The sequence below is a fragment of the Zingiber officinale genome, chromosome 6A (genome assembly GCF_018446385.1).
Source record: "Zingiber officinale cultivar Zhangliang chromosome 6A, Zo_v1.1, whole genome shotgun sequence".
In the NCBI taxonomy this organism is placed as follows: Eukaryota; Viridiplantae; Streptophyta; class Magnoliopsida; order Zingiberales; family Zingiberaceae; genus Zingiber; species Zingiber officinale.
The window spans coordinates 99,052,658-99,069,941 of record NC_055997.1 but is presented as its reverse complement, the minus strand read 5'-3'; the positions used below and the strand labels follow the sequence as shown (position 1 = coordinate 99,069,941).

At 38.3% G+C, this 17,284-nt stretch overlaps 1 protein-coding gene across 1 annotated transcript; it reads left to right on the top strand.

The window, feature by feature from the left end:
- Positions 1-4,263: 4,263 nt before the first annotated feature.
- On the top strand, positions 4,264-5,032 carry LOC121997122 (non-specific lipid-transfer protein 1-like). The gene is made up of 2 exons (XM_042551377.1): positions 4,264-4,681; positions 4,775-5,032. Exons 1-2 carry the CDS (start codon positions 4,329-4,331, stop codon positions 4,782-4,784), a joined length of 363 nt encoding a protein of 120 aa, XP_042407311.1. The 5' UTR covers positions 4,264-4,328; the 3' UTR covers positions 4,785-5,032.
- Positions 5,033-17,284: the final 12,252 nt, after the last annotated feature.

The following is a 17,284-nucleotide window of genomic DNA, read 5'->3' as shown; positions in this document are numbered from 1 at the left end:
ATATATATATTGATATTAATATTAATATTAATATGATGATAGAGTATTAAGATAAAATAAAAAATTATATTAAAAATAAAAAAAAAACATTTTAGATCGAAATATTCGGATCGGTCGGATTAAGGTTTACGAGTTCAAGATTATATTCAGATTCGAGTTAGATTTTTTCTTTTTTTAAAAAAAAATCTAATTTAATTCATCCGAATTGACCTCTTTTATTCGGGGTGCGTGACTTAAGGGTGTGGGGCCCACGTGATGTGGAGCTCCAGGCACCCACATGGACTTCCCCCTCAAGCACGCGCCCGAGTGCAGTGTGTCAGTATCGTTTAAATACTAACTATATATATATGAACACATATCCTAAACTGGGTGATTTTATTCCATAAACCAAACTAAATGCCCCACAATATTGTTGGATATTAGAGTCATTGTTATTCTATAACTCTACCTTTCTCATTCCATATAATCACAAGAAATTATTTAAATTTAATTAGCATACCACTACCTCAAACAGCCATGTTACCCATCAATTATGAGGCATTAAATTGTCTCTTCTCTAGGTTTGGAGAGTTGTCCAATCCAACCAATAGATGGTTGAGCTTATTGCATATGGTAGACATTAATATTTATTAGAGATAGTTTACCTATAACGTAGGCTATTATCAATGCATTCATGGTGCCCAACTGTCCATGTACTAATCCATTAAAGCCTAATGCTAAAAACTCATCACTTGTCATTTTTTTTCTGTCTGATCATTAGTACAGTGGGTAATTCGGTACACAGAGCTTTAATCAGTGTCGGCTCTGGGCAAGGATCGGATCACACGGCCTTATTTTACACTTTGTAAGATGTTAATTCCGTGACTCAGAACTTCTGACCTTGAGATCCAAATTTATGCATAGAGATGGCATAGTCAATCCCATTGTTTCTTTTTTTTTTTTTAATGTTTAGAAGGTGTCGTGACCATAATAGATTAGGAGAGTTGGGAGACCAGATCAGTCTAAACAAAATAGATTAGGAGATGGATTACTTATAATTATGATCAGATCATGATCATAATTCAATCATAAATATAAATAGTCTATCCCTGAATGGACTTTTGCGGACCAACAAATCTAGTCTGGGGTTGGATGAAAGATAGGGTATAATTTTAAGAAATTATTGTACTTGAGACATGAAAAAACAGCTGCATGTGAAAAAAAACACAAAAAAAAGACAATGCACACGACAGCTAGATAGGGGCGCTAGAAGATCCCACAATATGTAAAATTTATGTTTTTTTTTTAATTAGGCCTTTGATTCTACTAATAGAATAAATCCGGAAGACCTGTGTAGTATTAATCCGGAATAAATCCGGAAGCGCAACGACTCTTAATGTAGTAGCTCAATTGTCTTAGTAGTTTGAGCACAACGTGTGTAATATTATCTTGTCTAGCATTCATAATCAAGATGCGTGGGTATTTAAATATGATTCAATCTAAAAGTCGAAGATATGAAAAGTTAGGGATGTAACATTGATGCTTACCTCCTGTGGACTCCGTGTGAATCTGTAATACAGAGTACGTCAGTGCCGAACTAGAGAAGAGGTTCTCAGCGTTGACCCTCCGATGCTTAAATTAGTCACCGACGACGAGAAATGAAGCAGAGCAATAAGAAGACTATTGTAGCACAAACAGTGAATATCACATGTATTGCGTATCTCCGTCGATACTTGGACCTCCTTTTATATAAAGCTCCGGTAGCGCGCGTGCACGCTTCCCAAGACGAGCACGCTTGTCAAAATTTTCCTTGAAAAAACTTGTCAGTAAAGTGTCTCTGACACAGTACCTTAACGACCCGAGCATATCTCTGAAGTGATAGTGGAAACTTTCGCCGTACAATCTTATGACAGCCCATGCCCGATGTTGACGGCACTAACTCCCAAAAGGATATCACTAGATATCATTAGGAGTATACTGCTAGGCCGAGAGGGTTGGCCGCTCGGCTTGAATTCTGCCGCCCTGGTGCCCCATCTGGTTGGCCGGAACCTCGTTGTTCCTCCATGTGTGTTTGCTCGACCGAAGGTTCACTGTGTTATTGCCAAAGCCTGTTGCCAGGCCGAGCGGGGTAGCTGCCCAGCTGAAGTTGAGCTATGCATGTCACTGTTGTCTGGCCGAGCGGGATAACCGCTCGGCTCGGCTTCTGCACATTGTCTCCCTTGAGCGTCGGTTGTTTGATTGCTTCCCCGTGTCGAAGCAGCGGATCATAGCCTTCTCCCTGGTCTGGGCATTCTTTGCCTGACTGGTCGATACCATCTACGCCTTGACCGCCTTAACTTTGACCTCCACCGTGGCAGTGGGGTGGGGTCGTCATCATCAAACTATGATAATTTCTTGATTAGAGGACCACGTGTATCAAGGTATAGCACAGACGATGGACACATGACATCTCTGACGTAATAATTAGGAGTCGATTTTTAGATAAATTGAAGACCTGGATTTACCCTATCATGATTTAATGTCTCTGTACATACATTTACCCCTCTCTATATCCGTGGAATCGATATTTCAGAGTTATTATGGTAATAGATTTAATATTTTTTTATTAGAGGACCACATCTAGCCTATGCAATTTATTAGAAACTATATCCAAATTATGAAAATGCAACTTAACGAATGTTTTTTTTTTTGTTAAAAAGGCTACAATAAATGGGGAAAAACTAAGAAAACGACGCTAACTCCCTTGAAACTAATGGTCGAACCGATGAGAGGCTGAATAATTCATATGACGATCGCAATAGGTTAACAAACTCAATAGGTTGGGAAATAGACCTAATTTATTGCGTCTAGTATCTACTACTTAGACGACTTTCCTTGAAAAGTTCAGCTCAAAACTGAATCGAAAACTAAAACTAATAGATTTCGAATCCAAAACTCGGATCCTTTCATCGTAAGACCTTTATCAGCAGCCCTAGCTTGTAAGGTATCAGGTACAGATACAAATTTTAAACCACTGCAAACCTCAAAAGCTGATGGGGATTCAAACCCTAAGCTTCATCTATGCTGTAATTAAATAAACTAAACTTTCACGAATACTTAAGTAGTGTTCGATTTAGTAAGAATTTATTTATATTTATTTAATATATATAAAATTAATTAAATAATAAATTTGAATAATTTGTTAAACTAAACGAATAAATTTGAACACATATGTGTTGAACTCATTTATATTTATAAATAATATTTATGAACAACACTCGTAAATAGCATTTGTGAATAATATTCGTGAACAATTTTCATAAACTATGATTATCAATAAAACTCTTATGCTAAATAAAAAAATTAAAATAAATATATTATATTATATTATCAAACTTAATAATCAATTAAAATTTTAAACAATCAAACACGTTTAAATTAAAAACTTGATAACATCTAAAAAATTAAAATTTAAATCAAGCTCAAACTCATAAAAAAGAAACTAAGTCGAACTGAAATAATCATTTTAACGATTTGATTTATATTAGACTCGTGATTTGACTTATTTATTTTATCAAAGATAATAAAATTTGTTCTGGCATGATTCATTACAGCTCTACCTTCCACTTCAGCTCTACATTAAGGGTGGATCCGTCACTTCAACGACTCCTAGAACAGGCTCCACAAGTATGAAGGAAGCTAAATTTAGGTACATAGACAGGAGGTAAATTATGGAGTGAATTCTAAGTCATGAGTAATTGCACTATGTTGCCCTAAACTATGTTGCCCTAAACTATTCTTTTGCATATTCTAATTACACTATGTTGCCCAAAACTATGGAAAATATAAGAATATAGCCCAAGCAATTGCCTGGGAAATTAGCAAGAATTAATTGTTTATATTTCATCGTTAATTGATGGTAGGTTTAGTCTGACCATTGATCAATAGTAAAGACCCAACATCGAAATTGACATTAAATTCTAACCAGACCGAACAGCTAACGAAGACAGAAGCTTTAATGCAGAGAGGAGGAGGCCCTCAGGGTGGGCGCATGTGTAAGTGTAACAGTCAAGAGGTGAATCTTGTAATATTGCTAATTTCATTTGTAGGGCGTAATTACGCTGCTCGTAGATACACTTACAAATGATTAGTTTTATAAAATAAATTTATGAAAGAAATTCTCTGCTCGTTGTTTTTTTGTGCAATTTCCAATTTCCTCCCTGATGTTCCGCATTAAATTTCCAACTGCCCCTTCCACCTCCCTCTCCGACTAGTCTTGTGATCAGTGTCCAAAAGCTTCTATATAAACCGTCGGCGGCAGCCCTTCTCCCCACACACTTCCGGTCGAGCGCAGAAGATCCACCCAGCTCATGGCGCGCTCAATGCCTCTCGTGGCAGCTCTGCTTCTGGTGTCGGCAGCCGTGCTGGCGGTGGCGCCACAGACTGCGGAGGCGTTGGCGTGCGGGAATGTGGTGACGTACCTGGCGCCGTGCATCTCGTACGCACGAGGCGTAGCGAAAGCGCCAACGATGTCGTGCTGCAACGGCGTGCGGAACCTGAACGCGGCTGTAAAATCTAAGGCCGACCGGCAGATGGTCTGCACCTGCCTCAAGTCCACCGTCGCCTCCGTCAGTGGCATCAATTTCAGCATCGTCAGTGGCATCCCTGGCAAGTGCGGCGTCACCGTCCCCTACCCCATCTCCACCTCCGTCGACTGCAGCAAGTCTGTCTAAAACCTAACTAACCAAACTCTTCCTCTTAACTAACTTCATTACTAATAGATCATCAACTTTTCTTTGGTTGATTTGATTTGCAGGGTGGAATAAGAACCTTGCGAGGAAGGTGAAGTGGTGGACGTACACTACGTTTTCCTGGGTTAGAATAATAATCAGGATCTGGACATGTCACGCGACATGCCCAAGCATTATTCCTACCTATTGCCTTTAATTATGCGTTTTAAATTAGTTGCTTGTGTCGTCTACGGTACGTTGTCTTGCTGCAGTGCATGGTACGTACGTATTGTAATATCATGTCACACGATAATTAATTCTAGTCGTCTTCGTGTTGATGTTTACTGTTTGTTTGCCAACTATTTGGGTGAAAAAAATGACTGCTAGAGAAGAGATTACGGTAACCGCTATAATTAAGCCATGTTAAAAACTGATTCGTCACAGATTGGATTGGTGAGGAAAGTTCAGAATTTTATAAAAGAAAAATGATGTAATTTGTGCAATTTTCATTTGTGTTCTTCCCACTAAGATCCACAGCTGATATCAGAGTCTCCCGGCCCTCGGCATTTATTCTGAAATTACTATCATGATATCATCACGATGCAGATCTAGCATTGAATGCAATAAATTCTGACCGCACAGGAGGTTCTGCCAAAAGACTAGAAACTTTACATTTTGCGAAAGCCATTAAATTACTGCATCACCATAGATATGACCTGGAGCTCAGCATGTTCAAAATACATGCTTCCATATTCACGGACAACGACTGGCAATATCTATCTGAATTTAATTGATATTTGCAGGAACAAGGATTGAGACTTCTGAAGGAATTGAAGACCAGTAATACAGACAAGGAAAATAAGTTTACAATTTCCAAATTTTCATAGAGCTTACTTTGGCAAGATTAGTATTTTAAGATGGAGATTAATACTTTGGCAAATAGCTAAGTTTTGGTTTATAAGATGGAACAAATTTGCTACGAGTTGGGGAAATTGCTCTAAAATCCCCATGCAAACTTAAACAATTGCATTCAATCCTCGTGTTAGTAGAAATTTATTCTCGATACTTGATCAAACGAGTTTATTTATTTTAACTCCCTGACCATAGCGAAATTACTATATTGTCCTTTAGATTTAAATGCACAACTAAATGCATTCTCTTCCAACGTCCGACGCATCACTTCGCCTCTCCAAACCTCAGCGACATACTCCACCTCCGCGACTCCAAAACTTGACGACGCACTCTGCCTTCGCGACTCCAGCCCATCGGTGATTCACTCCTCGGCTTCGTTCCTAAACTATCTCCATCGACGTTGAAGGTAGAAATCAAAGAGACGGCATAACCCGACTAAACCATCTTAAACCCTTGAATCATCGGTAAGTAAAATTTGTGTGCCCTAGCTTTCAATTAATTTGTTATTCATGTAAGAAGAAGAATAGAGAGAGAGGAAGGAATAAGATGAGAATAATAAAATGTATTGTTCATTGATATTTGCCCTAAGGACAATACAATATATAATGTTAAAAAGTACTTGGTCAAATAACTAATTAATAAATAACAGAATTATTCTAAAAATAATTCTGAGAATAATTATAACAGAATTATTAGAATAATCCAAATACTAATATGATTTGATTTGGTAATTTGATCTGGTCAATTTGGATAATTCTGTTATATCTCTTTTAACCCCCGACAAACTCAGCGGGAGATCTCTGACGTTGAGTTTGCTTGCTAACTTGTTGAAACGTTGTCTGGATAGTGGCTTAGTAAAGATGTCAGCGATTTGATCTTCAGCAGAAATATAAGAAACGGATAACTGCTGAGTTGTCACACGTTCACGAACAAAATGAAAATCAATTTCGACATGTTTTGTACGAGCATGAAAGATTGGATTTGCTGTAAGATATGTTGCTCCAATATTGTCGCACCAAATTTTTGGTGCAATATTTGATGCAAGATGAAGTTCAGAGAGAAGTGATTGAAGCCAAATAATTTCTGACATTGTATTTGCTATAGCTTTATATTCTGCCTCAGTGCTTGAACGAGATACCGTAGGTTGCTTTTTCGAATTCCATGAGATAAGATTTCGTCCAAGAAATATTGCATATCCACTAGTAGAGCGTCTATCTTCAGGAGAACTTGCCCAATCCGCATCATTATATGCATGTAAATCTCGAGATGATTGGCGATATAAAAGAAGACCATGTAGAATAGTGCCTTTGAGATAGCGAAGTATTCTTTTTACATTATCCCAATTTTGTTCGGTTGGAGCATGCATGAATTGGCAAGCACGATTTACCGCAAAAGTAATATCAGGACGTGTGATAGTGACATATTGTAAGGCCCCAACAATACTTCGATAAATTTGTGGATCAGATAGAGCAGGAGAGGATGAAGTTGGAGAGTTGTTTATAGCAATTGGCGTAGAGACCGGACATGCTCCATCCATTTTGGCTTTTTGAAGAAGTCCAGTAATGTATTTACTCTGAGAGAGAAGATAGCCATCCTCATGTGGAATAAGCTCAATACCAAGAAAAAAACGAGCAATACCCAAATCTCTAGTAGGAAATTCTTGATTGAGAAGACTTAATAAAGTTGTGATACCCTTGTGATCATTGCCGGTTATCAGAATGTCATCCACATAAATAAGAAAAAATATCATATTTTCATCATTATATATGTGAAATAGAGACGAGTCAGTCTTTGACCCAGAAAATCCTTGAGCTTGTAACCATTTAGATAGTCGATGAAACCATGCACGAGGAGCTTGTCGAAGACCATATAAGGATTTCTTGAGTTGGCAAACATGAGATGAAAATTGTGGATGAATGAAACCAGGTGGTTACTCCATAAATATAGTTTCCTCAAGATGACCATGGAGAAATGCATTTGAAATATTCAATTGTCGTACAAGCCAATTAGAACTAACAGCTATTGATAATAATAGTCTGACAGATGTAATTTTGATGACTGGGCTGAAAGTGTCATTAAAGTCAATATCTGGCTGTTGACTAAATCCTTTAGCTACAAGTCGAGCTTTGTATCTTTCAAGAGAACCATCAACTCGATGCTTAAGACGGAATACCCATTTAGAGCCCACAACATTCATTGAGGGAGTGCGCGGAACTAGAGTTTATGTTCCATTGCGAAGAAGTGCATCAAATTCTGTAGCCATTGCACTACGCCAGTTTGGATCCTTGTTTGCTTGTGTAAAACAGGTTGGTTCAATAGATTTGGAAGAAACCACTAGAGCTCGTGGAAGGGGATATCGAGTTGCATTTGGTGGGCAACGGTCATAAATATCACTAATGGGAAGCATGCGACGAGGAGCATTATCATCTGAATCACTTGTTGATGACGACGAGGAAGTAGGCTGACATGGTGATGTAGATGACGGACTTGCATTATCCGAGGAACCAGAGAGCATATTATCTTCGATCGGCGAGACTTCTAAGATTGGAGTAGCAACCGGAGGTGATTCTGATGGTATAGGAGAGTTATTAGAGAGCCCCGGAGCAGGACCTAGAATTCCATCACTTCTGATAATATTAGGTGGCATTAAGAAGGTGTCACTTGTATCTGGAGGAGAGATTGAAGAAGTTACCGAAAAAGGGAATAAAGACTCATCAAAAGTAACATGTCGTGAAATATAAATTCGTCCTGTTGGTATATGCAAGCAACGATAACCATGGTGCAAATTGCTATAACCAAGGAAAACACATTGTAGTGAACGAGAGTCAAGTTTGTGTTTAGAATAGGGGTGTAACCATGGATAACATGCGCAACCAAAAATTCGAAGGAAAGTGTAATCAGGGGTTTGATTATAAAGTCTTTCAAAAGGACATTTATGATTGAGCAATGGTGTAGGAAGTCGATTTATGAGATATACTGTAGTGCAAACAGCTTCATCCCAAAATTTGCGCGGAACTGATGCATGATGAAGAAGAGCTAAGGAAGTTTCAATTATATGTCTATGTTTTCTCTCAGCAGAGCCATTTTATTCTGGAGTGTGAGGACAAGAAACTCGATGAACAATTCCATAAGAGACAAAATGACGATGGAGAGCTTGATATTCGCCTCCCCAATCAGAATGAAAAGAGAGTATTTTACGATTAAAAGATCGTTCAACTTGAATTTGAAAATTACAAAATATATCAAATAAATCAGATTTCCTTCTCATAGGATAAAACCAAGTATATTTACTAAAATGATCAATGAACGTAACATAATATTGGAAACCTTGATTAGACAAAATAGGTGCAGGGCCCCAAACATCAGAATGAATTATTTCAAGTGGAAAATTAGAAACATGATCAGATAAAGAGAAAGGTAGCTTATGACTTTTAGATTCCATGCAGGCCCTACATGAATAAGATGGAGAGGAGGTAATAGAAGTAGGTAAACCATACCTATTGATGATTGACTGAACAATAGGAAGGGAAGGATGACCAAGTCGAGCATGTCAAGCTGGTTTATTTGTGTGTTCACCAACAAAAGCTTTGATTGAAGAACTCTGAAGACAATAGAGGCCATTTTTGATTCTTCCGTAAAACACAATAGCATTTGTTCCTCTATCCTTTATAAGATAATGATTATGATGAAATTCAAAAATGACATTGTTATCAAGACAAAACTGGCGTGTAGAAAGTAAATTTTTAGTGATAGATGGAACATGAAAGACATTGCGCATGTGAAAAGTTCGATTAGATAAATGAACATGTGTTTCCAAGATAAAACTGGCGTGTAGAAAGTAAATTTTTAGTGATAGATGGAACATGAAAGACATTGCGCATGTGAAAAGTTCGATTAGATAAATGAACATATGTGTTTCCAAGATTAGCAATTTGCAAACCTGAACCATCGCCTACTTGCACCGTATCTGAGCCATAATATGGCATTACGTCTGTAAGGATATTATAATCTGATGTGACATGATGAGTTGCTCCAGTGTCAATATACCAATCAGTAGATGAGAACTTTGGGTTTTTACCACAAGTAGGCACAGACGAAAGAACTTTAGGATATACTTGTGAAATAGATGGTTGTCTTGAGGTTGTAGGACCACCAATGAAATTTGAATCAAATGGACTAGGACATTGAATACCAAAATGTCCAATTCCAAGACAAATTTGACATTTTACCCTAGACCAATCAAGTCTTTTAGGGCATATATTTCCAGTATGACCAACGATGTGACAAATTTGACATCGGTCTGGACTTTGCTTTTGTCCTCTTTGATGTCGTCGAGTATTTGACATCTAAAGTAAAAAATAACTTGTCCGGTGGTAGTGGAAAAAAAAATAGAGATTAAGGAAGAGGAAAGAGAAGCAAAGGGGTTGGCAGCGGAAGAAAATAAGTACTTTTCGTTTGTTCTGAAAAATAGAGAAGAATAAGAAAATTAAAACACGTAGGAGAAAATAAGAGGCTTGAGGGAAAAATTTAAAAAATTCATCGTTTATACGATCTCCGCCTCAAGAAATTGAGGGAAGATAAAAAGAGAGATGACTCTGATACCATGCAAGAAGAAGAATAGTGAGAGAGGAAGGAATAAGATGAGAATAATAAAATCTATTGTTCATTGATATTTGCCCTAAGGACAATACAATATATAATGTTCAAAAGTACTTGGTCAAATAACTAATTAATAAATAACAGAATTATTCTAAGAATAATTCTGAGAATAATTATAACAGAATTATTAGAATAATCCAAATACTAATATGATTTGATTTGGTAATTTGATCTGGTCAATTTGGATAATTCTGTTATATCTCTTTTAATTCATCTGCGAAAAATTAAAACTTTAGTTCATGGGTGTTTTCAATTTTGTGAGGTTGATGTTAAATAAAATTAGGTTTAGGTGTCTGCATTGCAATTTTATAAATGAGTTTATATTACATCTTCTTCAATTCAAAAAATGTGAGATATGTGCAAATTTTGTAGTGATTATCAATAAACTGAGTAATGTTTTCAATTTAGGTACTTGGATGCTCAAAACCTGTAGGGTTGTACTTTAGGGTATGAATGGGTAAACTAGTTTTGATGGTGTTGTCCATTCTCTGACTCAAATAATTAAAATTAGTTTTGATATTCGAATTGCAATTGAGTGTGTTTGTGTTTTATCTTCTTTAATTGAAGAATTGAAAGATATCGGTTACTTTTGTGTATTGATTAGCAAAATATCGAATAATATACTCAATTTAAGCACTTTGATGCCCATATTTTCCATGACTTGTACTTTATGGTATGAATTATAAATTGTTCTTGTTGTTTGAGTGTGGTTGATTTTGTTAGTTTGAATAAAAATGAATTTTGGATTTCTAATTGCAACCTGTTTTATGAATGTGTTTGTATTTTATCTTCTTCAATTAAATGATTGAATGAGATATGTGGTTGTTTTGTAGTGATTATCAATAAACTGAATAATATACTTGCTTTGATGCCCATATTTTCCATGAATTATAGTTTATGGTATGAATTGTAAAATAATTTGTTTTTATATAGAAATGGAAAAGAAAATCAGAACTATAAAATTAAAGAAGATTAAGGGAAAATCTGTGGAGAATAGCAAGAAAAGAGCAAGAGTAGCAAATAATCATGTTCACATTGTTCACCAACATATTTCAAAACTGTGTTGGATGAAGTGTTACCCAATTTGGGTAATAAGCAAAAAGTGAGGATCAAAAGCACTCCACTTTCTCGATGGCTCAAGATTCCTGAAATGTCAATTAGTAGTACCAGAATAGATTTAATATTAAACAGATTCCAGCAGTCTTCACGTTCTTTCTTGTTTGGTGACAACATTGTAGTTTCATTCACATCGACCGAGTTTTGCATCATCCTTGGTTTGACCCATGTGGGGCAATCTATTGATTTGAATGCCAGCATGGAGTTCAAATTTGTGGCTCGATTATTTGGAGGAAAAGTCGAGAACATAAATAGGATTACAATTCATGATAAAATGCTTGTATTAGCTGGATCAAAGATGGATTCTGAAGTGTCATATATTTACTAACAAATGACAAATCAAACACTTAAACATCATTTTAATGAAATAATAATTAGTTTATAGCTTCTTTGTAGCTGCGTCTGTTGTGACCTTTCTGATGACAACGACTACACTTTGATACACGTGTTTCAACTTGAGATAGTATCCTCTTAGTCCTCCTACGACCAGGCTAACTGCACACATCAGGAGCGTTGATTACATTTCCTTCACCAAGATTTGACTTGTTAATGTCAAAAGTTGGGATTGGATTAATAATTTTTGTATGCTTGATGATACATTTCAGTCTTAAAATACTTGTCGTAAAAATCATACAACGACCTCGACTCAATAGTGGCGCAAGCATGCTCACATGGAAGCTTATTAATCTGCCAAGCTCTGCATGAACAATTCTCATCCATTAAATCAACAACAAAGGATTTTTCACCATCAAGTTCCTAAAACCTCCAATTACATTACTTATGCACTCTCAAATTTTGGGATTCAAGATATACTCTAGCAATAACCTTCTCCTTTCTCGGACTTAATTCCTTAACCATCGCCAATATTTATTCACGTCGCCGGTGTATTATGTGTTGGTCCCAGGTAGGTCGGCTGGAGAGGGTTGAGTCGCCTGTGACACTAAAAAAACTCCTTTCTCGTCTTTCGACTTAGAGTAGCAAAACAATTAAAATATAAATAACAACTTAAAGAAAATAAGTAAAAGGCCAAGAATTACTTAGTTACAACCTAGATAGTTGTTAATCCAAGGCAGATGAAAACTCACTAAGAATCTCCTTTGCTGAAGGTGGAGAAGTCTTTTACACACAACGAAAGCTCAGAAAAGACTAGGAAAGTGAATACAAAATTTGTTACATTTTTCCTAGGTCCAGGGGTCTTTTTATAACCCCGGGAAAAACTTATCCACAGGCTAAAGGTGCCTTCCATAGGGCTGGAAGGCGCCTCTAGTGAGACCAAAGAATCAAACTTTATCCTTTCCACAAACGGCCAAATTGCCTGGTCGAAGGCGCCTTTCATAGCCATGGAAGACGCCTTCCATGGTGAGTTGAAAGCACCTCCCATGCGTAAGGAAGGCGCCTTCCATGCACAGTGAAGGCACCTTCTAGCAAAAGGCTTCAGCTTCTGTTCTCTTCCTCTCGCTCTTCTGCTTGGGTGATTTCAGCCAACCGAAATAAGGCTCACCCGAATCCAATTTCAACCTTCTCCTCAAGCAGCTTTCCTCCTCGGCTTCTCGTCCCTCGGACCGCCGCGCGCGTCCTTCTCGTCCATCGGTGTACTCTTCCCCAGCACCTTGTCTCTCAAACGCACCAAGCCCATCGGCTCTCTCTCGTGTCGTCCATCTCGCTAGTTGTGTCTTCCTCTTGGCTTCCTGTTCTCCTAAGCTCCTGCACACTTAGACACAGAGATCAGAATATAATGTTGGTGCGGGAAGCATCAGACGATCGAACCCAAGTTTTGATAATGGCAAAGGGTTCAAAGTTAAGTCGTCTTGTGATCTAACAAGTTCGTGGAGCTTGCAGGAAAGTCCTAAGTGGTACTTAGGCAAAAGTCTTAGCTGCGGTTAGGCAGGTGGAAAACCCTAGGGGGTAGTAACTGTTAGGACCGATGATCGAGGCTAGAGAGGCGGGTGTGAATAGCCAACCCCAAATTGCTCGTTTCTTTCTACAAATCAAGGTTAGCGCAGCGGAAATAAACAATAGAAACGACAACGGAGAATAGCAAATCTCAAACTCGTCGATGTAACGAGGTTCGGAGATGAAACTCCTACTCCTCGGCGTGTCCGTAAGGTGGACGAAGCCTATCAATCCGTCGGTGGATGAGTCCCCGAAAAACCGGCTAATATAAACTCCTTATGGGTGGAGAAACCTCGCCACAATAACTTTGCAACAGCAATAAGGAGTACAACAGTAGAGAAAGCAAACAAGAACAATCGAAATGTAAAACCCTTTGCTTGCCTTCTCGTTGTCGACTGGAATCCTGATGAAGCAGCAACTTCTCGGATCCAAGCTCAGCTAGAAAACCAGCAGGAAGCTCACCCAAAGCTTCGGCAGTGAGAGCTCAGCAAAGCTCGCAGAAGGAACCAGGAAGAACTTGCAGAAGCAAGAAGAAGATCAAGAAGAAGAAGAAAACTTCGGAGAAGAAGCCCTCGATCTCCTTTTATAACCTGTACTGCAAAGAAGACAGCGAAGAAGACGGAGATAGCCGTTGTCTCTCAACGGATATACCTGGACCGATCAGGACATATCCTGATCGGTCCAGGAAGACCCTGATCGGTCCCCAGGACCGATCAGCATGCAATCTTCCTTTTCTCCTTCGCTTTCTGATCGGTCTGCAGACCGATCAGATAACAAACAGTAGCATACTGTTTGGTTACTGATCGGTCACCAGACCGATCAGATAACCTAGTGTATCACTGGATCGATCCACTGATCGATCCAGGTCTTGGTTTTTGCCCAAACCAAGTCCCACGCCTTCCAAACCAATATCCGGTCAACCTTGACCTATTGGTATCTCATGCTTAGCATCCGGTCACTCCCTTGACCTGCTAAGACTCCCCACCAAGTGTCCGGTCAATCCCTTTGACCCACTTGGACTTTTCTCTTCGTGTCAAGTATCCGGTCACTCCCTTGACCTACTTGACATTCTCAACACCAGATGTCCGATCACCCTTGATCTATCCGGATTTTCCCTTGCCCGGCTTCACCCACCAGGACTTTCACTTAGCTTCACTCACTAGGATTTTCACCTGGCTTCACTCACCAGGATTTCCAATCTGCCCGGCTTCACTCACCAGGACTTTCCAACTGCCTGGCTTCACTCACCAGGACTTTCACTTTCACCTAGTCTTCACTTACTAGGATATTCACCTGGCTTCACTCACCAGGATTTCCAGACTGCCTGGCTTCACTCACCAGGACTTTCCGAACTGCCTGGTTTCACTCACCAGGACTTTCCGAACTGCCTAACATCCCAATTAGGACTTCCCAGTCAAGTATCCGGTCAAGCTTGACCTACTTGACTCTTCTTCATCCAACCTGATCAGACCCTGATCAGTATCTCTCCGCATGGACAACTGCACCTGCATTGTCCATGTCTACAACCTCCTTCTGTATTGTCAAACATCGAAACCATGACCAAGGTTTACGCTTGGTTAACTAGGTCAACCTTGACCTACTGGAAATAGCACCAACAATCTCCCCCTTTTTGATGTTTGACAATACCTTTAAGTTAGGCTAATCCAATAGCCTCAACTTTCTTCATGCCACTAGGTAATGAAACATAAGTTACAACCTTACATTCTCCTTCTAAGAAGACAACCTCCTTCTTAGATAATGAAGGCCTAACTTAAATCCTTCATTCTCCCCCTATTGGCACACATCAACAAACTCTCCCCCTGAAGAGTAAGTTATCGTTGTTCACAACTTCACTCGTTGTGATCAACAAACTCTCCTACTAACTCCAATGTTCTTCCTTGAACATTCTCTAGACATTCTCCATTTTCCCCCTTTTTGACACACATCAAAAAGAGTGAATCAAGGTCAAGAGTTTCTTCCTAATGAAAGTCCCATACCTTTCATTGAAACCCTTAATTTCTCCCTTGATACTAAGGTCAACAATTAACTTAGTGATAATCCCATATCACTCAAGTCTTTAGGAGTAAAAACTCCCCCTAAAAGTCAACTCCCCCTTGACTAATAGGTAAAACTCCCCCTAAAGGTCAACTCCCCCTTGACCATTGCACCAACAATGTCTTGGAGAGTTTCAAGCCTTTAGAAATCCAAAACACCAACTCCCAGCTGAAATTTCAGACAAAACAGTCGAAAATTAGCAAGTTGGCACGCCCTGATCGGTCACCAGACCGATCAGGCGTCCCCTGGATCGGTTACCAGACCGATCCAGCCTTCCCTGGATCGGTCCCGGGGACCGATCCAGCACTGATAGGTTCTGATTTCTGATTTTCCCTCAGCGAAATTCAAAAACCCCTAATAAATTACAGAAAATTCCAAAAATTGTGAAATTTTAAGGATACATTCCTCATAACATATATTATCATGGAAAAATAGTTTTCTATGAAAATAACTTCTATTTTCAAATCTTGATACAAAGTTCAAAAGATTTTGAAATAACTCAAAGTTTCAAAAAAAAACTTTGTATCAACTTGCTCAATGATGAATGCTATCACTAGAGAAGCTTCATCAAGGTTTTTCAAATCAATTTTAAAATGATTTTAAACCCTTTAATTTGGGACCACAATCTTAGGGCTAAATGTACATGACTTGTACACAAGCTTTCCCTATGATCCCCAATTAGAATTAGGCTCATCTAGGTACAAGAACTATGCACCTTGATCCTAACTCACAATCATAATATCTCACACACATCTAAGGTGTATCAAACATATCCAAGTCAATTTTGATGTGAGATATGGGTTTAGGTTAGCTTAATCTAAGTTCTCATGCATTTTTCTAAATAACAATTTGATCTCCATATCAAATTGTGTTTTAGTCCTTAAATCAATTTCATTGATCATAAATGCAAAAGATGATGACATGACATATAATTGTATCATAAATGGAAACATGTGCCAATGTCATGATGTCATGACATAAAGTATGAAACTTAAATAAAACATGACATTTAACTAACCTAAGCATTATCATGACATTTTAAATGATCATAAAATAAATATGATGTCATGACATGACATATGGCAAACAATACATGACAAATAATATATAAAGGTATAGAAAATACCTAATTCTAGCCTTAGTTGCCATTTTTGATAATTTCGATCATTTTGCCATAAATTCTATATTCCTAAGTGTAATAGACCTAAAATCTTATCCTCAAGACTTTTAGATCACTATGTGCCAACTAGATTGACTCTAGAAAAATTCCTCAAATTTGATTGACACATTCTAATCACCTTAGGAATAATTCTTAATTTCATTTTCAAGGCTTGATTATACCTTGAAAAAAATCCTAAAGTGCCACCTTTTGCCATGATTAGGTTAACTACCTATTCAAGTAAGGTTGGCACACCCTAACTAATCTAGCATGATGAAATCACGCTCCTAGGAACCCAATACCTATTGGAGCTCATTGGGTTCACTAAATATTCACTAGGGATGACTTCCCTAGCAACCCTCCTAATGACCCTCCTAGGCTTTGAAGCCTTGGTCATTTGGGACTCATCAAGATCAACTCTAGGGGTGACTCCCCTTGTGACCTTGGTGATGGTCTTCCTAGCCCTAGATTTTGTTCCATAGTCGAATGGAACATTGTGATAAGTGGGCTTGACCACTTGGGACTTAGGTTTGTGACCCAAACCTTTCTTGTCCTTGGACATTGGTTTTTGACCCTTAAACCCTAGAGTCAAATCCTCAAGAGCCTTTTCTAGAGAGTCAAGTCTTGACCTCAAGACTTGATTTTCTTTCTCTAATACCTCAAGCTTTAATTTATCATTTTTCTTTGAGGTATTCCTAGGCATATGTCTAGATGATTTGGGATTTCTACCTAGGTTCTCCTTAACCTTAGATGAGTTAATCCTAGGGTTGACATTTCTAGTATTATTCTTATCTAGGTTAAC

What these genes read in the sequence shown, in the direction of transcription:
- LOC121997122 (XM_042551377.1), top strand. Translation starts at nt 4,329, where the DNA reads ATGGCGCGCTCAATGCCTCTCGTGGCAGCTCTGCTTCTGGTGTCGGCA.